The 27,074-nt window shown below is 42.6% G+C and overlaps 2 protein-coding genes across 4 annotated transcripts in view; both read right to left on the reverse strand.

Annotated features, from left to right (window-relative positions):
• LOC123752455 (uncharacterized) overlaps positions 1 to 27,074 on the reverse strand; it is a 524,100-nt gene that overhangs the window by 464,705 nt on the left and 32,321 nt on the right. The window lies entirely within an intron of this gene.
• On the reverse strand, positions 12,234 to 18,196 carry LOC138351121 (protein psiR). Its single transcript, XM_069302751.1, has 2 exons — positions 18,129 to 18,196; positions 12,234 to 13,296 (listed from the first exon to the last, which is right to left on the reverse strand). Exons 1-2 carry the CDS (start codon positions 18,194 to 18,196, stop codon positions 12,234 to 12,236), a joined length of 1,131 nt encoding a protein of 376 aa, XP_069158852.1.

Here is a 27,074-nt window from a genome sequence, read left to right on the forward strand (position 1 = left end):
GAGAGCCTAACACCTGCCTTGTGGGCCTGAGAGAGCCTAACACCTGCCTTGTGGGCCTGAGAGAGCCTAACACCTGCCTTGTGGGCCTGAGAGAGCCTAACACCTGCCTTGTGGGCCTGAGAGAGCCTAACACCTGCCTTGTGGGCCTGAGAGAGCCTAACACCTGCCTTGTGGGCCTGAGAGAGCCTAACACCTGCCTTGTGGGCCTGAGAGAGCCTAACACCTGCCTTGTGGGCCTGAGAGAGCCTAACACCTGCCTTGTGGGCCTGAGAGAGCCTAACACCTGCCTTGTGGGCCTGAGAGAGCCTAACACCTGCCTTGTGGGCCTGAGAGAGCCTAACACCTGCCTTGTGGGCCTGAGAGAGCCTAACACCTGCCTTGTGGGCCTGAGAGAGCCTAACACCTGCCTTGTGGGCCTGAGAGAGCCTAACACCTGCCTTGTGGGCCTGAGAGAGCCTAACACCTGCCTTGTGGGCCTGAGAGAGCCTAACACCTGCCTTGTGGGCCTGAGAGAGCCTAACACCTGCCTTGTGGGCCTGAGAGAGCCTAACACCTGCCTTGTGGGCCTGAGAGAGCCTAACACCTGCCTTGTGGGCCTGAGAGAGCCTAACACCTGCCCTGTGGGCCTGAGAGAGCCTAACACCTGCCCTGTGGGCCTGAGAGAGCCTAACACCTGCCCTGTGGGCCTGAGAGAGCCTAACACCTGCCCTGTGGGCCTGAGAGAGCCTAACACCTGCCCTGTGGGCCTGAGAGAGCCTAACACCTGCCCTGTGGGCCTGAGAGAGCCTAACACCTGCCCTGTGGGCCTGAGAGAGCCTAACACCTGCCCTGTGGGCCTGAGAGAGCCTAACACCTGCCCTGTGGGCCTGAGAGAGCCTAACACCTGCCCTGTGGGCCTGAGAGAGCCTAACACCTGCCCTGTGGGCCTGAGAGAGCCTAACACCTGCCCTGTGGGCCTGAGAGAGCCTAACACCTGCCCTGTGGGCTTGAGAAAGCCTAACACCTGCCTTGTGGGCTTGAGAAAGCCTAACACCTGCCTTGTGGGCTTGAGAAAGCCTAACACCTGCCTTGTGGGCTTGAGAAAGCCTAACACCTGCCTTGTGGGCTTGAGAAAGCCTAACAGCACTCCGCCTCGGTAGACTTCAGAGGGCCGTGTGCCTCTTCGGGGCCTCTTCCCCACAAGACTAGCTCCTTTTCAACAGGTTCTCCTCCTTCATCTTGGAGGCGTTCACCCGGTTCGCTTGTTCGAAAAAAAATAAGTCTGTTTAAGTCCTTAGAACTAAGGTCAAATTCCTCCTGACTCCTGAATTTCTTAAACTTTTTGAATCTCTCTTGAACTTCGTTAAAAAAATCGTGAAGTTAGTAAGCTGCTTCATCGCCACAAAAGTAATATATCCGAAAGGAATCCTTTCTAGACTGTCCTTTTATATTTCAACGCCTTCTTGTTTATGTCATTTACATTTGAACACCTTCTTAAGTCACTTATGTTTGAAGACTTTCTTATCTAAGTCACTTATAATTGAACATTTTCTTGTTATATAAATATATAAATATATATATATATATATATGTCGTACCTAGTAGCCAGAACGCACTTCTTGGCTTACTATGCAAGGCCCGATTTGCCTAATAAGCCAAGTTTTCCTGAAATAATATATTTTCTCTAATTTTTTTCTTATGAAATGATAAAGCTACCCATTTCATTACGAATGAGGTCAATTTTTTTTATTGGAGTTAAAATTAACGTAGATATATGACCGAACCTAACCAACCCTACCTAACCTAACATAACCTATCTCTATAGGTTAGGTTAGGTTAGGTAGCCGAAAAAGTTAAGTTAGGTTAGGTTAGGTAGGTTAGGTAGACGAAAAACATTTAATTCATGAAAACTTGGCTTATTAGGCAAATCGGGCCTTGCATAGTAGGCATAGAAGTGAGTTCTGGCTACTAGGTACGACATATATATATATATATATATATATATATATATATATATATATATATATATATATATATATATATATATATATATATTTAAATATGACCGAAAAAGTAAGATTAATAATTCTATCACGAATTTTCTCAATCTTTCGTACATTTCTTTTCACTGTTGGTGGTAATTCAAATATCAATTCTCCAAAATTCATTTTTATTTCTAGTCTGACGCGACACTTGAGCGCGTTTCGTAAAACTTATTACATTTTCAAAGACTTTAGTTACACATACACAACTGAATAGAACTTACACATCTCCGATTTGTTTATATCTACATTTGAGTGAGGTGGATGGGGTGAGGTGGTATTAATAGGGTATTAAATTCATCAACACAAGACAGAACACGAAACAATGGGTATTGAATGGAAGTGATTGTAGAAAGCCTATTGGTCCATATTTCTTGATGCTTCTATATTGGAGCGGAGTCTTGAGGTGGGTAGAATATAGTTGTGCATTAATTGGTAGTTGATTGCTGGTGTTGACTTCTTAATGTGTAGTGCCTCGCAAACGTCAAGCCGTCTGCTATCGCTGTATCTATCGATGATTTCTGTGTTGTTTACTAGGATTTCTCTGGCGATGGTTTGGTTGTGGGAAGAGATTATATGTTCCTTAATGGAGCCCTGTTGCTTATGCATCGTTAAACGCCTAGAAAGAGATGTTGTTGTCTTGCCTATATACTGTTTTTTTTGGAGCTTACAGTCCCCAAGAGGGCATTTGAAGGCATAGACGACGTTGGTCTCTTTTAAAGCGTTTTGCTTTGTGTCTGGAGAGTTTCTCATGAGTAGGTGTTACGAACCCGGATCCAGCGTCCGAGCACGGAGTAGTAACGACCACGCCATCTGTGGGTCAGCTCCCGAAAACCCCCGCCAAACGACGACGACACCTGGTGAGGATGCCGTGTATCAGCTACGAGGGCCAGTTTCCAGTCCCGTTCAGCACTCTACACCGCCGCCACTGACCTCTGGTGAGGTGGTGCTCCGACGACAGCGCCATCTATGGACTGGATACGTCAGATGTTTGTGCCCGAGCCCGTAAGTGAGGTGTTTTAGTGTCCCAGTTATTGATGACGTGTCTGCTTACAGAGCCGACCTGGGACTGCTGTGATGGAAGTGGAGTCAGTCTACCCGAGGCAGCCAGTCTCCATACCTTGAACCTTGCTGCAGCTGTCGTGAAGTCGTCCCCCCGGAAGAACACTGTGGTGTGTTAGCCTGCCAGTGGAGTGGCAGTAAAAGGATTTCACCCGGGACCGACTGTTGGAGACAATCATCCACTGGGGTACTGAAGACAGGAGAGTGATTTGTGGTGTCACACGAGGCTCCTGTCTAGGGCGTTCCCCTTTTATCGTTCGTGGAGGGGCCGTACCAGCCTTGTTGGCTCAGAACCTGCCAGCAGACCAGCTGGACGTTTGGTTGACGGCCTCCACGGCGGTGCCCCCAGTGGACATGTGTTTTGGCTGACCTGTGGCCAGGGTAGGCTCAGCTTCTTTGAAGAATTCGTTGTGTGGCCACGAAGAAAGCACCAAGGACTCAGCGCCTAGCTTATGGATCCAGAGTCTTCAGCAGAAGACTACATTGTGAAGAATCCCCTTGTCACGTGTTAATATCCCTCCCCCTTGTGCACTCTTTTATTTTATATATTTAATCGGTGATGGTGAAAATTATAATATTAAGTTCTTAGCTTTCTTTCCCTACTCCCTTTAAGTTACTTGCGTCACGGATCTCATCCCTTGATAGCCACTACTGGCTTGGGAACGGATATATATATCTGACTCTAACAACATCAGAGTGAGAACCCCGTTGCGTCCCGAGAGGGTCGTAACAGTAGGCTGGCCGTTTTTCTGGTTTTATAGTAAATCGTCAGTTGTATCCTCTGATTTTTGTCTGTAGGGATAACATTTCTATTAACAATATCTTTCAGGACCCTTTCCTCCGTTTTATGAGCTGTGGAAAAGAAGTTCCTGTAAAATAGTCTAATAGGGGGTATAGGTGTTGTGTTAGTTCTGAAGAGATCTCTGAAGAGACAACTAACACAACACCTATACCCCCTATTAGACTATTTTACAGGAACTTCTTTTCCACAGCTCATAAAACGGAGGAAAGGGTCCTGAAAGATATTCTTAATAGAAACGTTATCCCTACAGACAAAAATCAGAGGATACAACTGACGATTTACTATAAAACCAGAAAAACGGCCAGCCTACTCATGAGAAACTCTCCAGACACAAAGCAAAACGCTTTAAAAGAGACCAACGTCGTCTATGCCTTCAAATGCCCTCTTGGGGACTGTAAGCTCCAAAAAAAAAACAGTATATAGGCAAGACAACAACATCTCTTTCTAGGCGTTTAACGATGCATAAGCAACAGGGCTCCATTAAGGAACATATAATCTCTTCCCACAACCAAACCATCGCCAGAGAAATCCTAGTAAACAACACAGAAATCATCGATAGATACAGCGATAGCAGACGGCTTGACGTTTGCGAGGCACTACACATTAAGAAGTCAACACCAGCAATCAACAGCCAAATAATGCACAACTATATTCTACCCACCTCAAGACTCCGCTCCAATATAGAAGCATCAAGAAATATGGACCAATAGGCTTTCTACAATCACTTCCATTCAATACCCATTGTTTCGTGTTCTGTCTTGTGTTGATGAATTTAATACCCTATTAATACCACCTCACCCCATCCACCTCACTCAAATGTAGATATAAACAAATCGGAGATGTGTAAGTTCTATTCAGTTGTGTATGTGTAAACTAAAGTCTTTGAAAATGTAATAAGTTTTACGAAACGCGCTCAAGTGTCGCATCAGACTAGAAATAAAAATGAATTTTGGAGAATTGATTTTTGAATTACCACCAACAGTGAAAAGAAATGTACGAATGATTGAGAAAATTCGTGTTAGAATTATTAATCTTACTTTTTCGGTCATATTTAATAATATATGTCTACAGGAAAGACTGCTACCAAAATTTACTAATAAATATATATATATATATATATATATATATATATATATATATATATATATATATATATATATATATATATATATATATATATATATATATATATATATATATATACCCATTGCCCATATATATATATATATATATTACCCATATATATACCCATATACCTATATATATATATATATATATATATATATATATATATATGTCGTACCTAGTAGCCAGAACTCACTTCTCAGCCTACTATGCAAGGCCCGATTTGCCTAATAAGCCAAGTTTTCCTGAATTAATATATTTTCTCAAATTATTTTCTTATGAAATGATAAAGCTACCCATTTCATTATGTATGAGGTAAATTTTTTTTATTGGATTTAAAATTAACGTAGATATACGATCGAACCTAACCAACCCTACCTAACCTAACCTAACCTATCTTTATAGGTAATGTTAGGTTAGGTAGCCGAAAAAAGCTAGGTTAGGTTAGGTTAGGTAGGTTAGGTAGACGAAAAAACATTAATTCATGAAAACTTGGCTTATTAGGCAAATCGGGCCTTGCATAGTAGGCTGAGAAGTGAGTTCTGGCTACTAGGTACGACATATATATATATATATATATATATATATATATATATATATATATATATATATATATATATATATATATATATATATATAATTACCCATATATATACCCATATACCTATATATATATATATATATATATATATACACACATATATAATATAATAGGGGTACCACCTCTGGTGCAATTGTAGGAACCCACATCCTCTACGAAGAAAATAAAGAGTATTCAGAGAGGACCTTGTCGATTCTCACTGAACGCTTTAATCTTTTGTTCTCCTACCACCTCTATTATTTGTTTTATTTTCATTGTTTTTATTTTGTTTTATTTTACTTTATTGCAATGCTACAGTTTACAGAGAACACACATATATATATATGACAATATAACAATCAGTGTTCGAAGGCCTCGTCCAGCTCCTCGGAGGTTGGGTGCATACCCAGGATACAGTACGGGTTTCCCCTCTGAACTGCGACACTGAGGCGCTGGAACAGGAAACTGGCCGCTCGTGAGTCTTTAGTTTTCCCAATGAGTTCCTCGCCCACCTTCTGTAAGAACTTAAGTGCACATTTACCCCAGGCGCCCAGAGTGTCAGAGCCTATCGGCACGAACCTGTAACAACGTTCTTTGTCTTTGTACTTGTCGGTTTTCTGGGTCTCCCTGAAGGTGGCTGCCCCGCCTCCCTCAGCTGCGCTGTAAGGTAGATAGGTATCAGCCAATCTAGACGCACACGTTTAATCCCATACAACGTGTTTACCTTCCCTCCATGGCTGCAGGGTGACTCCATCTGGGCGTTTTCTGGCTATTGTCAGGTCTGCACAAATGAGGACAACAACTTTGTGCTGGACACCCAGCTGTAGCCAAACTTCTTTTGATGATGCCATTGACTGTTTCATGTCTGGCAATCTTTCCCTGTGTCTTACGACAGATGAGACCATGGCTGTCGTATTGGTCTGCCCGTGCATGGCAGATCAATACGACATTGGGGCGGCAAGGCGCAGAGCAACACCAATACTTAGGGCCCGATGGTCCAGGCGGGTGCCCAAGGCGAAATTAGGGACTGGCAACAGGAAGTCCCCAGCATGGGGGGCTTGCACAGCTAGGAGACACGCTCTGTCCTTCTGAGAAGTTGCCTCCAGCAATACTGTTGCAATGTTCTCCACTATGGGGTTATTCCACTTGGTCTGTTTGCCGTCGTTTGGAAAAGTTGGTCGAGGATGTGAGGTGGCAAGAGTGTCCCACTGACCAGCTCCTTCCGCAAATTTGGGATCATGAATCTCAGTGAAGTTCCTTAGGTATTCTGGTAGTATTTTATTTACTAAATCACCTGTAGCACTGGTTGAGGATAAGAATGCCGACAATGCCAACTGTATCGCCTTTGGAATACCTATCCCCCCGAGTCTAACTGGGAGCGTTGCTTGAGTCCCCTGGTCATCTTGCAGGGAGAGGTTTAACACTTTCATAATTATTGACTTTAGGAGTGAGTCATTTTCCGTTAATTTTGGGCTGTCGAAGGAGGGAGCACACCTGAGAAAATAGGTAAGCCTGGGCAAAGACAGGCACCTTGCGAGAAGGTACAAAGCATCGTGAGCATCCAAAGTCCTTATTCTTCCCTCCATCCTCCTCAGGTTGTTCAGCTTTTCTTCGAGAACTACCTGAATGGCGTTCGAGCCCAGAGGTGCCCCTAGCAGCACACTGTCGGTGGGAGCGATCACTGGGGCTCCTGGCAATAATATTCGTACTGCATCTATGATTGGTTGGCTGGATGAGATGATTTCACACTTTGATGGGTTTAGTGTAAGGCCTAACTCCTCTCTCTTAGATTTCACTAGCTGTAGATCTCCTAGCAGGGATTCTTGTGTCCCTCCCAGGGTGCCATCGTCCAGGAACCAGATGTTGAATTCGCTGGACAACCTGCTTGTGACCTCTATAGCTGTCATGCAAAAAAAGGAAAGGGGCAAGTGGGTCTTCCTGCTGGACATCATCTGCGGAAACAACTTCATGTTCCCCAAACAACAGTGTCGATTCCCTATTGTACCCTGCTGGAAAGAAGAGGAGTAGACAAGGAAGGCTTGTTCGAACGGCTTCCAATACCACATCCCTTTTTACATGGTTGAAGGCATTTTTAAAGTCTAATTAATGCCATATTTTCTGGGAGGTGCTTAATATAGGCTCGTGCTGCATGAGCTGCTGCTTCACAGCCATCGGGGACATCACAACCTAGTTGATGGGGTCGAAGCATCGTTGCAGCGTCTATGCTAATTTTTCTGACAGCTGCCCTAGCAACAAGGCGCCGAAGTGTGTTACCCACGGCAATGGGTCTGACTCCACCATCCTTCTTCTTAAGGGCACAAAGTGATGCTCCGAAGAAGAAGGGTTTAATTGTATCTGGGATCAGCCCAGAGAGGCAGTCATTGACAAACTTCGTGACCTCTGACAATAGTGTCTCGGCAACTTCGCCGAGAACTGGGTTTGTCATCTCCTTGAGGTGTTGAGGTCTTACTCCAGTGTATCCCCCTGCTGAGCCTGGCGGAAATGACATGATGGCTTTGTATACCTCTGACGCTTGGAGGAATGGAGGTCCCATGTCTGGGCATTTGTGTCCCAAGCAGTGGGTTCCCATGGTACTCTGGGAGGGTGCTTCTCTCTCAGTGAGTCGGCAGTTGCAGTATTTCTAGGGGCGATTGTGTCTTCACTGGTAAGTAACCTAATTGCCCCAACTGTGTTGCCCTCTTAAAATTTTTGGGTCACTTGTGTTCCAACCTTGAAATTGTCATTGGAACTCTTGGGTCTGCCATGGTTGCTTTTGTGTTGAGGAGGTATGGGGGATAAGTTGTCAGCTCTGGGGAAATTATTTATTGCCCTAGTGACTGATGAGGCTAATGACTTGCCTCATCTTGCTGGTACGCCTAAGCAAATATTGCCAAACAGGAACAAGTTATGCCATGATTTGATGATGGCCGCAGCATTAAGATTTGCAGACCGTTCACTCACTTTCCTTAGGCAACCCGCTCTCGCACAAGACAGTATATATATATGACTTATTGATTATAGTCACTATTTGGCTGATTAATAAGTACATATTTGGTATATGCCAAGTTATATTTTGATTTTAAGGTACAAACTCTTTCTATAGATTTGCTAAAGACCAGTTTTAATATTGGGAATTTCTTTTTCAGTTTTATTAAACAATAGAGTTTTTATACAATATTTGACAATATCCTTAGTTAATTTACAATTTAAATATTTTGGTTTTGTTTTGTTATTTTTATAAAACTGTAATATCAGCATAGAAATAGGTTAAGTACTAATTGTAATTAAGAAGCCATATGATGTTTATCTTAACATACTAAGAAGGTTTGGTTAGGTCGGTGTTTTCTATTCAGCATTTCAAGGTAAACTCAAATATTCACAATAAATTAGTATGTCACATATGGACTTATTAATAAGCCAATATTGACTATAAGCAAGTGTGAGAACGGGTTGCCTTAGGTCTGTATATTTCCCTGCTGCAAATGGGCGCGCTGCTTTAGGAATGTGGGGAAGAGTTCTGGTGGTGGAGGCTTTGATGGCCCCCAGGAGGTCATCTGATGGCCCCCAGGAGGTCATCTGATGGCCCCCAGGAGGTCATCTGATGGCCCCCAGGAGGTCATCTGATGGCCCCCAGGAGGTCATCTGATGGCCCCCAGGAGGTCATCTGATGGCCCCCAGGAGGTCATCTGATGGCCCCCAGGAGGTCATCTGATGACAGGAAGTTTGCTGGGATGTGTGGGGTGCCGGGGGGATCTGTGGGCCTTCTCTCTCTACAGGTACCGTCCATGAACCCTCACAGCCGTTGTGTTGACGGAGGGTTCCATCGCCTCTATGGCTGGGAGATTCGTCATAAACCCGACATGTTCCTCTGGGTCCTCTGGGTGTATTGTTCCCAGAACCGTGTTCCTGGCTGAGGGGTTCCTGATTAGTTGGGGGTGTCCCCTTCATCCCCCGGGCGAGCTGAAACATCGGCGGCGTGGGAGGGTGGACGCAACCCGTCCTCTTAAAAATAACGTCACTTTTGGCCCGTATGCGCGCTATGGCCAAATTTGGACGTAATTTGAAATGAAATCGACTCACAAAAGTGACGTACTGTTCCGTTTTCTGTTTGAGTCGTTCGTCTTACTCGGCAACCTTAGGAGAAGATTCTTTCCATTAACGTTTTTCATACCGTTTTGAAACTTTATGATAATTTCCTGCCCACCTAACCTATCAGAGGACCCTTAACTTATTGTTGTTGAAAAAAACATCCCAAATTTATATTATTTTTTTTTCATTTTCAAATTACGTCCATATTCGGCCATACGGGCAAACGGCCAAAAGCGACGTTCTTTTTAAGAGGACAGGTTGAACGAGCACGGGTGGGTAGCTGTCCCTCGCCCTCACCACTCATGTGGGTACTTGTGTCTCCCTCCCTTTTGGGAGGAACCTGAATGCTTGCTGTGACCTGTGTCATATCTGGGTGCATGGAGGGTGACACATCTCTGCAACAGGCACTGTGTGGGCAGTGAATAGGTGGGTGTGAGACGCCCAGGAGCGGGGTGGCAGGAGGTACAGTGGTGCGGTGAGGCCGGTGGGCGGGGAGGGGAGGGGGGGTTGACCGGGCACCGCTCGGCTTAAGGGGGGGGGGGGGGGTGGAGGGGGTCAGGGCGACATTTAAAACACTGGTATAATTTTTTTGTATATCACTGCACTATAGTGAAAGACCCATATAATTGTACTCTTACACTGAGCTCGACTAACTCTAAACATGATTGCTGATTTGTGTTTTTCTTTCACAAATATATTTCTATAAACACTGGGTGGCACATGGGTGACCCCCTCGCCTGACCGCCCAATGTGTGTGTGTATATATATATATATATATATATATATATATATATATATATATATATATATATATATATATATATATATATATATATATATATTTGAACAATTTCTTGTCTAAGTCAAGTGCGCGATCTTAGAGAAGGCGGATGCAAAATCCTCACTCACAGCTGAGAAAACCAAACAGGGAGGGGGGGGGGATTTGCTGGTTGACAGGCAGACAGATTAATGTTGCATAAAATCGAGATTTACTGGATTTTTCTCAATGTTGATACATGTAAGGCTGTCAATTGCAAGAACCCTGACTGATTAATTTCTTGAATATGTCGTTCCCGCCAACAAATTGTATATCCATAAAATATATATTTACTCAGAAGAGAGATGTGTTCGGACAAATAAAAAAACGGTAGTGAAGTCAACTTCGTTCGCGACACTCAATCTGGAATTCCAGGATCGAATCCCGAACGGAACAGAAATGGTTGAGTGCGTTTCCTATCACCTAATGCACCTGTTCACCTAACGGTAAATAGATACCCAGGAGTTACCCAGCTAGTTGTGGGGTTGCATCCTGGGAGGGGGGGGGGAGGGTGGTCAGCGAGGGTAACATCACTTAAAACTTTCTACACAAAAGCCAAGTTCCTCCATGGAAAGTATCGTGAGGTTAAAATTAGGAGAAAGTGTTATTTAATTGGTAAATACAGAGATGACAGTTGACTGGCCGGACACAAGGTATTGTCCAGCGGGTAATGCACTCGCTATGGACATTCACATGGTAGCCAATTGTCCAGAAATGTGTTGGACACTTGTATCTATTTATTTCAAAAGTTTATTTTTTTTCAATCACGGATTTATGTTGGAGAGTAGCAAGGAGAGAAGCTATTGTGGTGGTCTCCTGTCAGGCTATTGTGGTGGTCTCCTGTCAGGCTGTTGTGGTGGTCTCCTGTCAGGCTGTTGTGGTGGTCTCCTGTCAGGCTGTTGTGGTGGTGGTCTCCTGTCAGGCTGTTGTGGTGGTCTCCTGTCAGGCTGTTGTGGTGGTGGTCTCCTGTCAGGCTGTTGTGGTGGTCTCCTGTCAGGCTGTTGTGGTGGTGGTCTCTTGTCAGGCTGTTGTGGTGGTCTCCTGTCAGGCTGTTGTGGTGGTCTCCTGTCAGCCTGTTGTGGTGGTGGTCTCCTGTCAGGCTGTTGTGGTGGTCTCCTGTCAGGCTGTTGTGGTGGTCTCCTGTCAGGCTGTTGTGGTGGTGGTCTCCTGTCAGGCTGTTGTGGTGGTCTCCTGTCAGGCTGTTGTGGTGGTGGTCTCCTGTCAGGCTGTTGTGGTGGTCTCCTGTCAGGCTGTTGTGGTGGTGGTCTCTTGTCAGGCTGTTGTGGTGGTCTCCTGTCAGGCTGTTGTGGTGGTCTCCTGTCAGCCTGTTGTGGTGGTGGTCTCCTGTCAGGCTGTTGTGGTGGTCTCCTGTCAGCCTGTTGTGGTGGTGGTCTCCTGTCAGCCTGTTGTGGTGGTGGTCTCCTGTCAGGCTGGTGTGGTGGTGGTCTCCTGTCAGGCTGTTGTGGTGGTCTCCTGTCAGTCTGTTGTGGTGGTCACCTGTCAGGCTGTTGTGGTGGTCTCCTGTCAGGCTATTGTGGTGGTCTCCTCTCAGGCTATTGTGCTGGTCTCCTGTCAGGCTGTTGTGGTGGTCTCCTGTCAGGCTATTGTGGTGGTCTCCTGTCAGGCTGTTGTGGTGGTGGTCTCCTGTCAGGCTGTTGTGGTCAGCAGTCAGCAGGACAGTGGCTGACGTTCTGCTAACGCGAGACAAGAAGATATACTCATGCAGTTGCTTAGCTATCAGTCAGTGTTGCAGCATTCCTGGATGTCAGTGTTGCAGCATTCCTGGATGTCAGTGTTGCAGCATTCCTGGATGTCAGTGTTGCAGCATGCCTGGATATCAGTGTTACAGCATGCCTGGATGTCAGTGTTGCAGCATGCCTGAATGTCAGTGTTGCAGCATTCCTGGATGTCAGTGTTGCAGCATTCCTGGATGTCAGTGTTGCAGCATTCCTGGATGTCAGTGTTGCAGCATGCCTGGATGTCAGTGTTACAGCATGCCTGGATGTCAGTGTTGCAGCATGCCTGAATGTCAGTGTTGCAGCATGCCTGAATGTCAGTGTTGCAGCATGCCTGGATGTCAGTGTTGCAGCATGCCTGGATGTCAGTGTTGCAGCATGCCTGGATGTCAGTGTTGCAGCATGCCTGGATGTCAGTGTTGCAGCATGCCTGGATGTCAGTGTTGCAGCATGCCTGGATGTCAGTGTTGCAGCATGCCTGGATGTCAGTGTTGCAGCATGCCTGGATGTCAGTGTTGCAGCATGCCTGGATGTCAGTGTTGCAGCATGCCTGGATGTCAGTGTTGCAGCATGCCTGGATGTCAGTGTTGCAGCATGCCTGGATGTCAGCGTTGCAGCATGCCGGGATGTCAGTGTTGCAGCATGCCGGGATGTCAGTGTTGCAGCATGCCTGGATGTCAGTGTTGCAGCATGCCTGGATGTCAGTGTTGCAGCATGCCGGGATGTCAGTGTTGCAGCATGCCTGAATGTCAGTGTTGCAGCATGTCTGAATGTCAGTGTTGCAGCATGCCTGGATGTCAGTGTTGCAGCGTACCTGAATGTCAGTGTTGCAGCGTGCCTGAATGTCAGTGTTGCAGCATTCCTGGGTGTCAGTGTTGCAGCATGCCTGGATGTCAGTGTTGCAGCATGCCTGGATGTCAGTGTTGCAGCATGCCTGGATGTCAGTGTTGCAGCATGCCTGGATGTCAGTGTTGCAGCGTGCCTGAATGTCAGTGAATGTCAGTGTTGCCGCATACCTGAATGTCAGTGTTGCAGCATGCCTTAATGTCAGTGTTGCAGCATGCCTGAATGGTAGTGTTACAGTATGTCAACATTGCAATATGGCAGAGTATCAGTTCTGCAGTATGGCAATGCAGCATAATCACTGACAAAGTTCACAAGAAGGCTTATGGCAACGTCAAGCCAGTTGGGCGTACGTAAATATTAGGTAATATCCCTATCCAGATAGGCGTAATTAGCTCTGTTGGAAATGTGTTGAATACGATTTGTTTTGAAGAAGAATTGCAAATGGTGAAGCAAATCCTTCTGCCACTCTGGCATACGATGCAACATTCTCAATTCACATGATATTGACACATTCTTTGATGTAAAAAAAAAATTACCCACATTTCTGAAAATTATTAAATTTCATGGGTGCAACAGGCTATTATTGCTATTAAAAAAACTAATTAAATTTTGGGGTTGCAGGAACGTATTTGGTAAATTGTTAATTGACGGGAATATTGTCCTTATGCTCGTTAAACGGAACTATCGCTCTTTACCACTGCTCGTTAACCTTAGAGGGAAACACTCAGTGATGGTAGCGGGTTTTGCTTCGAGTAATTTGTTAAATACAGCGAGCGTGTTTACCAAGCCAGGGCGGTAGTTAATCCTTGATTAGTTAGCGCGATGAGTTTTGGTCATAAGAGAATGATGACTTTTAGGTATTGGGGATCATCTCTTCGTTCCTGTAAGGTAGTTAGCAAGCTGTGAGCATTGCTCTTGTTGCCTGTGTGTGTGTGTGTGTGTGTGTGTGTGTGTGTGTGTGTGTGTGTGTGTGTGTGGGTATTGATCTTGCTAGCTGTGAGTAGTGACCCCTGCTTCATGTGAGGCAGCTGTGAGTAGTGACCCCTGCTTCATGTGAGGCAGCTGTGAGTAGTGACCCCTGCTTCATGTGAGGCAGCTGTGAGTAGTGACCCCTGCTTCATGTGAGGCAGCTGTGAGTAGTGACCCCCTGCTTCATGTGAGGCAGCTGTGAGTAGTGACCCCTGCTTCATGTGAGGCAGCTGTGAGTAGTGACCCCTGCTTCATGTGAGGTAGCTGTGAGTAGTGACCCCTGCTTCATGTGAGGTAGCTGTGAGTAGTGACCCCTGCTTCATGTGAGGTAGCTGTGAGTAGTGACCCCTGCTCCTATGAGGCAGCTGGCCTGAAGTAGTGACCCTGCTCCTATGAGGCAGCTAGCCTCAAGTATTGACCCTTTGCTGTGTGAGTTACCGGATAAAATTGGCAATGCAAATTAGCTCAGGGATATTATTAAACCTTTCTTGCAAGATATTTAACTTCTGCATTTTTTGCAAAAGTTATAGACGTTAAATGAAAGATAACCTGCAAGATTTTTTTTTGGGGCCAAGTGTCTCGTAGGATACTTAATAATTTAACAATTTAATATATTATTTAATAATATGTATTATGCCTTAATATGTACCCATCCTCACGATAGTACTCTTTTGTACTATATTTTGTATATTGTTTGGAAAAGTTAAAGATGAAAAGCAAACCTAAAAAAATAGGTCATGCATAGCATATATATTTGTACTCTATTAAGCCTCAGTAGCGTGTATTTCGCTTAGGAAGGTTAGGTTAGGGTTTTTTTGTTAGAGACATAAATATATTATTTTTGCGCTTCACACAAAAGTATACAAAAGTCTACTTTCTGGTGGACCGTAACGACGTATTGGTACTCTAGAGTGAAGAGTAATTTCAAGTACTTTCATTTTAGGAATGTGGTCTGCATAATATACGTATGAACAAATGCATAATTTATGAATTCATACGTATATACATAATAGATATTGATTTTTAATGTATAATACGAATATTATCCATATATACGTGCGCAAAAATACTCGTACATCACACATACACATACACAACACCTACACATAACACATACACAACACCTACACATAACACATACACAACACCTACACATAACACATACACAACACCTACACATAACACATACACAACACCTACACATAACACATACACAACACCTACACATAACACATACACAACACCTACACATAACACATACACAACACCTACACATAACACATACACAACACCTCCACATACACATACACAACACATACACATACACAACACCTACACATAACACATACACAACACCTACACATAACACATACACAACACCTACACATAACACATACACAACACCTACACATAACACATACACAACACCTACACATAACACATACACAACACCTACACATAACACCTACACAACACCTACACATAACACATACACAACACCTGCACATAACATATACACAACACCTACACATAACACCTACACAACACCTACACATAACACATACACAACACCTGCACATAACACATACACAACACTACACATAACACATACATATACCGACCCATCCTCCTATTTGTATAGTCCGTTTTGTAACTATATGGACCATCGTACATTGATTGACAATTAAATAGTAGAATTTGGTACTATTCACTGCCTAGTCCGAAAAATATATAGCTAAAAACCAAACTTAAATATTCGTAACCCTAGTATAGTACACATATGTACTATATTAGGCCTCAGAGAGCGTGTATTAGGCCTAGGATGGTTAGGTTAGGATAGGTTTTACTAGCAACATATTAGTACATCAATATATGTACGATGGTTCACATAGTAACAATAAGTACTATCTAAACATAACGATGGGCTGCATTCACATACATACATTCTTGTCACACACACACACACACATATATAGACACATATGTACGTGGTAGTCTATTGCACCTGCACTAAGAATACACATCTTTAAGAACCAATAACTCTGCAAACACCCTACGTATATTTGCATTCTTCAATATAGGGTGAGTATTGTCCATCATAGGGTGTTTATTGTCATTATAGGGTGTATATTATCCATCATTATAGAGTGTATATCCTCCATCATTATAAAAAGTACATTAACCATTTTAATGGGGTTTTTATATTTTCCATCTTCATAAAGTGTATATTGGCCGTCATTATAGAGTGAATATTATTCATCATTATAGAGTGAATATTATTCATCATTATAGAGTGAATATTATTCATCATTATAGAGTGAATATTATTCATCATTATAGAGTGAATATTATTCATCATTATAGAGTGAATATTATTCATCATTATAGAGTGAATATTATTCATCATTATAGAGTGAATATTATTCATCATTATAGAGTGAATATTATTCATCATTATAGAGTGAATATTATTCATCATTATAGAGTGAATATTATTCATCATTATAGAGTGAATATTATTCATCATTATAGAGTGAATATTATTCATCATTATAGAGTGAATATTATTCATCATTATAGGGAGTATTGTACAAATATTTTAATATGAGCCTTCATAAAGGCCTTTGATCTATAGTAACAATCCCTGCCTGGGATAACTCATTAATCGGGCCATCCAACACCGGTGATTAAGCTTGCTAATTACACACCTTTAAGAAAATGCTCATTAATCAGTTAGTTTTAAGTAACCACTGCGGTACCCTAAAGTTGCTGGGCTGGTGCAGCTGCTGCTCCTCTGCTGGTGCAGCAGCTGCTCCTCTGCTGGTGCAGCAGCTGCTCCACTGCTAGTGCAGCAGCTGCTCCTCTGTTGGTGCAGCTGCTGCTGCTCTTCTATGCTCTCTCACCTCTGCTCCTCTCACTATCTTTCTCTCTCTCCATATTGCTTCTCTTTCGTCGATTCCTTCTCATTCTGTTTCCCTTCCTCTTAGCTACACATCAATGGACCCTGCAATCTATGATGTGATTTTTTTTCTATATATGCATTTTCCTGATTGCATCCAACCTCTAGTGGGACGTGACGTTTTTGTGGTTGGAGATCGAGTGCTTTGGCTGCCAGGAGGGTACACTAGGACTGGTCGTACAGCTTCCCCTGCTGTCCAATGGATAGGAGTCAGACTAAGTGTGTGTGTGTCAGTCATGAAGTAACCATTGGTATGATTGGGAGGTTCAGCGTAACCACAATGAATGAGACGCATTGGACTAGACGCTAGAGCAACGGTCACGCTTCATGCAGCAGGTCGGCGTTCAATTCCCGACCATCGAAGTGGTTGGTCACCATTTTTTCCCCCGTCCCATCCCAAATCCTTATCCTAATCCCTGCCAAGGGCTATATAGTCATAATGAACTGGCACTTTCTCCTGGTAGTTCCATTCTTTTGCCACACTGAATCAGTCGACTGTTGCAGAGTTGCAGAGTATAACTCATAGATTCAGGTATCGAACCCTGCACTGTTTGTTCATGCTTCTCTAGCACAAGAGGCGGACGCAAAAGGCAGAGTTTCCCATCATGGAACATGTGGATGTTGTGAAAAGAAAAAGGATTTTTTGTTTTTCCTTCTCGAATGAATTATCTCCTAAGACTTATGTGATGAGAGATGAGGTTGAATGTCGATTCATTTGCACGAGCTGAGAATGCAATCCCGGAGAGCCTAAAAAAATGGTTATGCAATTAAATTATTCCCAGGAGACCATGTTAAAAAAAAAAATTTGAGTATTAAAATATTTCGTCAAATGTCTGTCCTTTGCAGGTGAATATGATTTCGTATCCATACATACGGTATGAGTATGAATACGTTGCTTCAGTTTGTAGATATGAGGATATCGACACCTCACAGATAGATGGTATACTGCATGTTGAATTATCTATTCCTTAGTGAGCACTGGTCTCTGCCACACTGAATTAGCGTTGTGTGTGTGGCGTCCTCGGAGCGTCAAAGGATCTTATCAACACTGCTGAAGTTGTTGTTGATGCAGAGTTTCCAGTGCTGGCAATATGTTGCCAACTCGTGTAGAGTATTGCTTACACAGGCGGGTGTAACAGACGACCGCTGGCTCCGGTTACCAGGCCGCGATCCTGCTTCACCATCACCATCTTCACGTTATATCTGGAGAGGATTTCGGGGCTTAGCGTCCCCGCGGCCCGGTCCTCGACTATCTTGAGGTTATCTTGAGATGATTTCGGGGTTTTAGTGTCCCGGCGGCCCGGTCCTCGACCAGGCCTCCACCCCCAGGAAGCAGCCCGAGACAGCTGACTAACACCCAGGTACCTATTTTACTGCTAGGTAACAGAGGCATAGGGTGAAAGAATCTCTGCCCATTGTTTCTCGCCGGCGCCCGGGATCGACCACAGGATCACAAGTCCAGCGTGCTGTCCGCACAGCCGACCGGCTCCAGTAAATAAACCATTCCTTCTTTTTTTGTTTGTTTTTTAGTCAGCAGCCGTAGCAGCTGTCTAACTCCCAGGTACCTATTTACTGCTAGGTGAACAGGTTCATCAGGGTGAAAGAATCTCTGCCCATTTGTTTCCGACTTCGCCGGGATTGATCCAGAAACCTAAGGCCTACGAATCCCGAGCGCTGTCTACTGAGCCGTCAGGCCCCACATAGCTCAAGGTCAGCTTTACCACTACTAATTTTCCCTGAAACACGAGCCTCGACTCGGTTAACTACCAGGGACCAGATTCACGAAGTAGTTACGCAAGCACTTACGAACCTGCACATCTTTTCTCAATCTTTGGCGGCTTTGTTTACAATTAATAAATAGTTAATGAGCTCTGAAGCACCAGGAGGCTGTTTATAATAATAACAATAGTTTATTGGGACGTTTTCAAGCTTGTAAACTGTTTATAATGTAACCAAAGCCGTCAAAGATTGAGGAAAGATGTTCACGTTCGTAAGTACTTGTGTAACTACTTCGTGAATCTAGCCTCAGGTCCCTAATTACTCGTTGCTGAATTGAGGCAAACAGTTGGTATACGGATTGGCGCCTTAGGCCTCCCCGGCAAGGACTCGAACCCAAACCAAATCCCGGAGCAAACCAAAAATACATGTAGGTCCACGGCCAGGATGCATTAGGCATTAACTTATGAAACGGAACCTGTATATCTTTCTTAGGTCCTGCTGGCTAAAACTTTTTTATTAATCTGTTTACGGACGTCTAATGTTCACAACCCAAGGTTAATGTTATTGTTATGAACAACCTCGTGGCGCAGGTGTGGTGCTCGTCAGCTGTTTAATAAATGTAAACAAAGCTGCCATGATTGAGGAAAGATGGACAGGTTTCGTAATGGAACACTTATGTGTATGATAACTTGTGTTCCTGGAATGTTTTGAGAGACTACAGAGCCCAGATGGACCGTCAGCGCTCTCTCTCTTTCTCAGTGAAAAGCTACTGTTTAGTGAAACTGTTTAGTGAAACTGTTCATTGAAACTGTTCAGTGAAACTGTTCAGTGAAACTGTTCATTAAAACTGTTCATTAAAACTGTTCATTAAAACTGTTCATTAAAACTGTTCATTAAAACTGTTCATTGAAACTGTTTATTGAAACTGTTTAGTGAAACTGTTTAGTGAAACTGTTTAGTGAAACTGTTCAATGAACACACTGAACACAATCCACTCTGCACCAGCTACTTCCGCCAGGCTCGAATCATGGACAGGAAGGATCGACTGGGCACCAACTCTTAACATCTCGCACCCTGCTCGTCCATCAGCAATTGTAAGCATGGTTGTAAGGCGTTTAACAGGCCGTGTTCCAGGGGAAAGACCAGTAGGTTAAGCCTTACCATTAACTGGGTAAGCTAACAGTAGACAGAAGTAGACCTCTCTTTCACCTACTTGTGTGATAGAACCAAAGTATATTACACAGACTGTCTATTTTATCTATTTCTCCGTCTTGTATTCCCGTCAACATGTGTCTTGTTACGTCAATGTGTCGTCTGTTACGTCAACATGTGTCTGTTACGTCAACATGTGTCTGTTACGTCAACATGTGTCTGTTGCGTCAACATGTGTCTGTTGCGTCAACATGTGTCTGTTACGTCAACATGTGTCTGTAGCGTCAACATGTGTCTTCTATGTCAACATGTGTCTGTTACGTCAACATGTGTCTGTTATGTCAACATGTGTCTGTTACCTCAACATGTGTCTGTTACGTTAACATGTGTGTGTTACGTCAATATGTGTTTGTTACGTCAATATGTGACTGTTACGTCAACATGTATCTGTTACGTCAACATGTGTCTGTTACGCCAATATGTGTTTGTTACGTCAACATGTGTGTGTTACGTCAACATGTGTGTGTTACGTCAATATGTGTTTGTTACGTCAACTTGTGTCTGTTACGTCAACATGTATCTGTTACGTCAACATGTGTCTGTTACGTCAACAGGTGTGTGTTACGTCAACATGTGTGTGTTACGTCAATATGTGTCTGTTACGTCAACATGTGTCTGTTACGTCAATATGTGTCTGTTACGTCAACATGTGTCTGTTACGTCAATATGTGTATGTTATGTCAACATGTGTCTGTTACGTCAACATGTGTGTGTTACGTCAACATGTGTGTTACGTCAATATGTGTTTGTTACGTCAACATGTGTGTGTTACGTCAATATGTGTTTCTTACGTCAATATGTGTTTGTTACGTCAATATGTGTCTTACGTCAACATGTGTATGTTATGTCAACATGTGTGTGTTACGTCAACATGTGTGTTACGTCAATGTGTTTGTTACGTCAACATGTGTGTGTTACGTCAATATGTGTTTGTAACGTCAATATGTGTCTGTTACGTCAACATGTGTATGTTATGTCAACATGTGTCTGTTGCGTCAACATGTGTTTGTTACGATAACATGTATGAGGGGTATGAGAACAGGATAGGAGCTGCGGTATGCCTCCACAGATACAAAACCAGTGTTCTTAATGCTTATATTCATCGAGCACTTACCCACTGCTCCAAATGGAGCAATTTGAGTAGAGAGTTTGAAAGAGTAACTCAGGTATTGGTGAACAACGGATATAGCAACGCGGAAATACACGCTGCTATAAGAAGACACCTGGACCGATGGTATAATCCTGAACCTAGAACAGAAACCACAACACCTCCAATAAAATTATATTACAACTCAACTATGCACAGTGAACATAAAAAAAAAAAATAATGAAAGAAATAATCCGTAAATGAGTAAAAAGCATTACTCTTAACCTAAACATAGACCTGATCATATTCTATAAAACAAAGATTATCAACCTCCTTATTAAAAGCAGCCCGAATCAGACGGAGAACCCTCTACAGCAGTCAAGCGTTGTATACATGTACACTTGCCCCCATGAAGGATGTAACCTTCAATCTAAGTACAAAGGTATGACGTCGACCAAGCTGACGAGGCGTTTGACCTGTCATCTTCAATCCTGTGCCCCGAGGAATCACATGAGACAAGCCCACGACATCACCCTAACAAGAGAAATGTTGAATATAAACACTTGGGTAATAGGCAAAATCCAAGATGTAAGATGATTATAAATTCTTGAAGCAATTTTCATAAATATAAAATAACCCACCATAAATACCCAAATTACGGAACTATTCACTGTACCCACCATGAGAGTAAGAACAAGACCAGAACGTGAAGATGCCAACATAAAAGACACGGCTCAACATGCCACGTCCACTATACCTGTTTAATCTTTGTATGTGTTGCGTACACGATTTAGCCTTATTCTACTTTTTTCTCCTCTATGCCTTATTCTATACCCATATGTTGACCAGACCACACAATAGAAATGGAAGGGACGACGACGTTTCGGTCCGTCCTGGACCATTCTCAAGTCGATTGTGAATGTGAGGACCATTCACAATCGACTTGAGAATGGTCCAGGACGGACCGAAACGTCGTCGTCCCTTCCATTTCTAGTGTGTGGTCTGGTCAACACACTTCAGCCACGTTATTGTGACTCATCGCCTGCATATACCCATATGCATTCCCATTTTTCGGTCCATTTGTCTACACCTGACCTCATTGTTTGATCAACTTGTATTCACCTGACCCACTAATAGTATAAATATAATGTCCTGAACTGTAACATCACTTGAGAATGAACCATGTAGGTTCGAAATGTGTAAATTTTATAATAAGTGTAATACATTCTAGTTAGTTATTTCTTTTTCTTCACCTCAACGAACATGACTTTTTGGAGAACTCCTCTTCCAATTAAACCCAAATGCAAGAGCACTAGTCAGAAGTATAGAAGCCCTAAACCAAAAAATAATCAATACAAAATATGCAGTCATATTCAATGAGACATATAAAGGTAATTGAAATTGACTGCAATCAAGCAGTCTCTCAATTGCAACATCAAGACTGACAGCTGCCTCCTGCTGGCTAAGAGTTAGACTTGCCGAGGGATTACGTGAGCACAGTCCCTCCTATAAAGACTTAATTTGCTTGGTGAGGGGAAGACACGCGAATATTCCCTCCTAAATCAAAAACGATTTAAAACACTTCGGAAAAGAAGGCTTAATTACAGTCTGATCTTATTTCCACTTAGACTGTTGTAAACTGTACAAGGTTCTATAGGACACGTTCACTTGAACGTGTCCAACGTAGGATGACTAAGTTAATTCCCCAAATTAGAAATCTTTCATATGAAGAAAGATTAACAAAGCTTAAGTTGCATTCATTGGAAAGGCGAAGAGTTAGGGGTGACATGATAAGAGGTTTACAAGTGGATGAATGGACATAACAGGGGGGATATTAATAGGGTATTAAAAATATCAACACAAGACAGAACACGAAACAATGGGTATAAATTGGATAAGTTTAGATTTAGGAAAGACTTGGGTAAATACTGGTTCAGTAACAGGGTTGTTGATTTGTGGAACCAATTGCCGCGTAACGTGGTGGAGGTGGGGTCCCTCGATTGTTTCAAGCGCGGGTTGGACAAGTATATGAGTGGGATTGGGTGGTTATAGGAAGGTGGGTGGTTATATATAGGTTATTGGTTTATTTTTTTTATGTTTTTACATAAATTAAAAACATAAAAAAAAAAGAAAAACAAAAACAAAAACAAAAACAAAAAACAAAAAACATAAAACAAAAAACATGAAAAACATAAATTAATAATTGAGTCGCAACATGGTTTTATAAATGGCCGTTCATGTTTAACAAATTTGTTATCTTTTTATTCTAGCATTGTTGAGGCAGTTGATAGTGGTAAAGATTGCGATGTTGTGTACCTTGACTTTAGCAAAGCTTTTGATACAGTGCCACATGAAAGACTGATTAAAAAAATAGTCTCTCATGGTATTGGGGGTGCTATATTAAGCTGGATTAGGGCATGGCTATACCAAAGGAAACAGAGAGTTAGTATAAATGGAATCAAGTCAGAGTGGGAAAATGTTGTAAGTGGAGTACCTCAGGGCTCTGTCCTGGGACCTCTGTTGTTTATAATATATATAAATGATTTAGATTCAGGTTTGAGTAGCAACATTTGCAAATTTGCCGATGATACGAAAATCGGTAGGGAAATTAATTCGGAGGAGGACTCACTATCACTTCAAGTTGATCTAGATAGGGTTTTGAAATGGTCAAAGGATTGGCAGATGCAGTTTAATGCTGATAAATGTAAAGTTCTGAGGTTAGGTAATGATGATAGAGTTACAAGATACGAGCTAGATGGTGTTGTGATTGCGAAGTCGGATTGCGAAAGGGATCTGGGAGTTATGATTAGTAAGAATTTAAAACAAAAGGATCAATGCATAAATGTTCGTAATAAGGCAAATCGGACACTTGGATTTATTAATCGCAGCGTTAGTAACAAGACACCTGGTGTGGTTCTCAAGCTATATCTTGCTCTAGTTAGGCCCCATTTAGATTATGCAGTTCAGTTTTGGTCGCCATATTATAGAATGGATATAAATTCACTTGAACGTGTCCAGCGTAGGATGACTAAGTTAATTCCCCAAATTAGAAATCTTTCATATGAAGAAAGATTAACAAAGCTTAAGTTGCATTCACTGGAAAGGCGAAGAGTTAGGGGTGACATGATAGAGGTTTACAAGTGGATGAATGGACAAAACCGGGGGGATATTAATAGGGTATTAAAAGTATCAACACAGGACAGAACACGAAACAATGGATATAAATTGGATAAGTTTAGATTTAGGAAAGACTTGGGTAAATACTGGTTCAGTAACAGGGTTGTTGATTTGTGGAACCAATTGCCGCGTAACATTGTGGAGGTGGGGTCCCTCGATTGTTTCAAGCACGGGTTGGACAAGTATATGAGTGGGATTGGGTGGTTATAGAATAGGAGCTGCCTCGTATGGGCCAATAGGCCTTCTGCAGTTACCTTTGTTCTTATGTTCTTATGTTATAAATAGGAGCTGCCTCGTATGGGCCAATAGGCCTTCTGCAGTTGCCTTTGTTCTTATGTTCTGCAGAAGAATGTGCTTAGGTTTACCATCACCATGGGTAGATTAGTTTACCTTCATCATGGGTAGATAGGTTTACTTTCACCGCGGGTAGATAGGTTTACTTTCACGAGTAGATACTTTGACCTTCACTGGTAGGTAGTTTACCTTCACGGGTAGAAAACGCTACGTGGGTAGACAATCTTAGCTGCCATATCTACGTAAAAACAGCTAATATCTGACACATGAAGATTGCATAATGGTACTGCCTAATAGTTTTAATTGATACTAATATTATCAATTGGTGGCGATGAGTCACAATAACATGGCTGAAGTATGTTGACCAGACCACACACTAGAAATTGAAGGGACGACGACGTTTCGGTCCGTCCTGGACCATTCTCAAGTCTCACAATCGACTTGAGAATGGTCCAGGACGGACCGAAACGTCGTCGTCCCTTCAATTTCTAGTGTGTGGTCTGGTCAACATTATCAATTGGTGTTTGTATCGCCTATATATTCCTGTGTTCTTTGTTCTTGTGCTCATTTTATTGTTTAATTTTCGCTCGCTTGGCTTTATCGTAAAGATACTTTGAGCTGTTTCAAAGATCATTGTTCCCCCCTTTCTCACATCTGCCCGTTTTCTTAACTAATGGGTCGGGGTTTGTACATTATAGTAACCAACGTTACAAATGCAACCTACTATGAATAGTAACTGCTTATAAATATCTACGTTTTCTATGCATCGGACTCGATAGGTTTGGTGGGTTGCTTGGGTTCATACGTTTCTGGTTAGGTTAGATTTTTTTTACGAAGTAGCTAATCAAGAGAACGGGAGGACTGGGAAGCTCACATCCCAGTCTCTGACTGGTTGATAGGGTCAACCAGGCTATGTTAGATGTTGCTGCATGCAGTTTGACATTGCATCACAGTCTCATTGATCAAGAGTCTTGTGGATGGGTTTTACAAATTCCTCTCGTACCTTGCTTGACATCCTGATGCCTTCAGAGGCCAAAAAAAAAATCAAGAAAAACCTTTAACCATCTATATTAATATTTGTTCTGAATTTTGCTTCATTCAGTACAACTTTGTTTAAATATTTAGTTTAAAAATCTATTGCTTGAAATATTATTAATATTTTTCTTACGCAGGCGATGAGTCACAATAACGTGGCTGAAGTATGTTGACCAGACCACACACTAGAAGTTGAAGGGACGACGACGTTTCGGACTTGAGAATGGTCCAGGACGGACCGAAACGTCGTCGTCCCTTCAACTTCTAGTGTGTGGTCTGGTCAAAATTTTTTTCTTTTGCACTAGTTTTCTACCAAATGTCCAGTCTTGTGTAATTAAAGTTAAATGGAAAAAAATCCATATTTATTTGTCCCGCTTATAAAATTCCACTCTGTAATGACCACAAATGACCTCTCAAATTAGCCACAGTGGTAATTAGAGGGAAATGAATATAATTGTAATTTTCTCAAGAGGAGGTTATATACTTCGTTGGTTAAATTCAAGCAATTATCATTTTGGTGTCTTGTAAATTTTCAATATCATCTAATTCTAAGATTCTTTTGAATTAGATTTTGACGTGATATATCAAAAAAGGATAATTTGATATAATTGGTTGATGTTTTGTTAGTTTAACCATTATGTATTGCTCATTGTCATGTATAATCTAGTGATTATCGTTCACAACTGTGTCATTGTAGATATAATCAAATGAATACCAATATGACACACGTATCATCTGATACAACCTGATGTAGCGCACTTGTCATCTGATAAACATGCCATCTGACGTATGTATTATCTAGTATTCGTACTGGTCTACATCACCCAACGTATACATCATACGACATACAGCTGATACATATTCAAATAACATGTTTGTATAACGTTATGGCGTAGCTAAAAAGTTTACAAATCGTTAAAACTTTTAACAAAAAAACGTTGTGCTCGCTTTACACGCTGGGACGCTCTCGAATAATACATTGACATTTATAGAAAACTCCCCCCAAAAATAATAAGAGTTCTTGCTCTTAGTCGCGACGGGTCTCGATGTCTTCGATCGTTCCCGCCATTCTAATCTCTCTAATATTCTTTATCTCTTGTTGGCTACGTATTCTTTAACCAGCTCACATATTCTTACTCACATATTCTCAGGAGTTACCCCTGAGTCTTTATTCAGTTTGACAGGAGCGGTCTGGTGTATAAAGGTTTGTGGCTGAGGGGAATGAGTTGCTCTAGAGTGGAATGGTTTGTTGTAGAGTGGAATGGTTTGTTGTAGAGTGGAATGGTTTGTTGTAGAGTGGAATGGTTTGTTGTAGAGTGGAAGGGTTTGTTGTAGAGTGGAATGGTTTGTTGTAGAGTGGAATAGGTTGTCGACTGTCTATATTCAATCAGACAGCTTTACAGACTTGAATAGGTCCCCCAGAGGTATTCCTTCCCCCGCCCCCCACATCCTCCCCAAAGCTTATCTTGTGATAACTTAATCAATCAGGCTGTTGCTTGGAGCGGGCCCTGTGACCCACTACAGCCCGGCTGATCCAGCACCCC

Source organism: Procambarus clarkii, chromosome 48, assembly GCF_040958095.1.
Source record: "Procambarus clarkii isolate CNS0578487 chromosome 48, FALCON_Pclarkii_2.0, whole genome shotgun sequence".
Classification (NCBI taxonomy): Eukaryota; Metazoa; Arthropoda; class Malacostraca; order Decapoda; family Cambaridae; genus Procambarus; species Procambarus clarkii.

Excerpts from the sequence above, each read along its gene's own strand:
- LOC138351121 (XM_069302751.1), bottom strand. The coding sequence starts at position 18,196 with ATGGTGATGGTGAAGCAGGATCGCGGCCTGGTAACCGGAGCCAGCGGT. Across the intron at positions 13,297-18,128 it reads CGTCTGTTACACCCGCCTGT|GCATGCTGCAACACTGACAT; the intron begins GTAAGCAATACT and ends ACTACCATTCAG.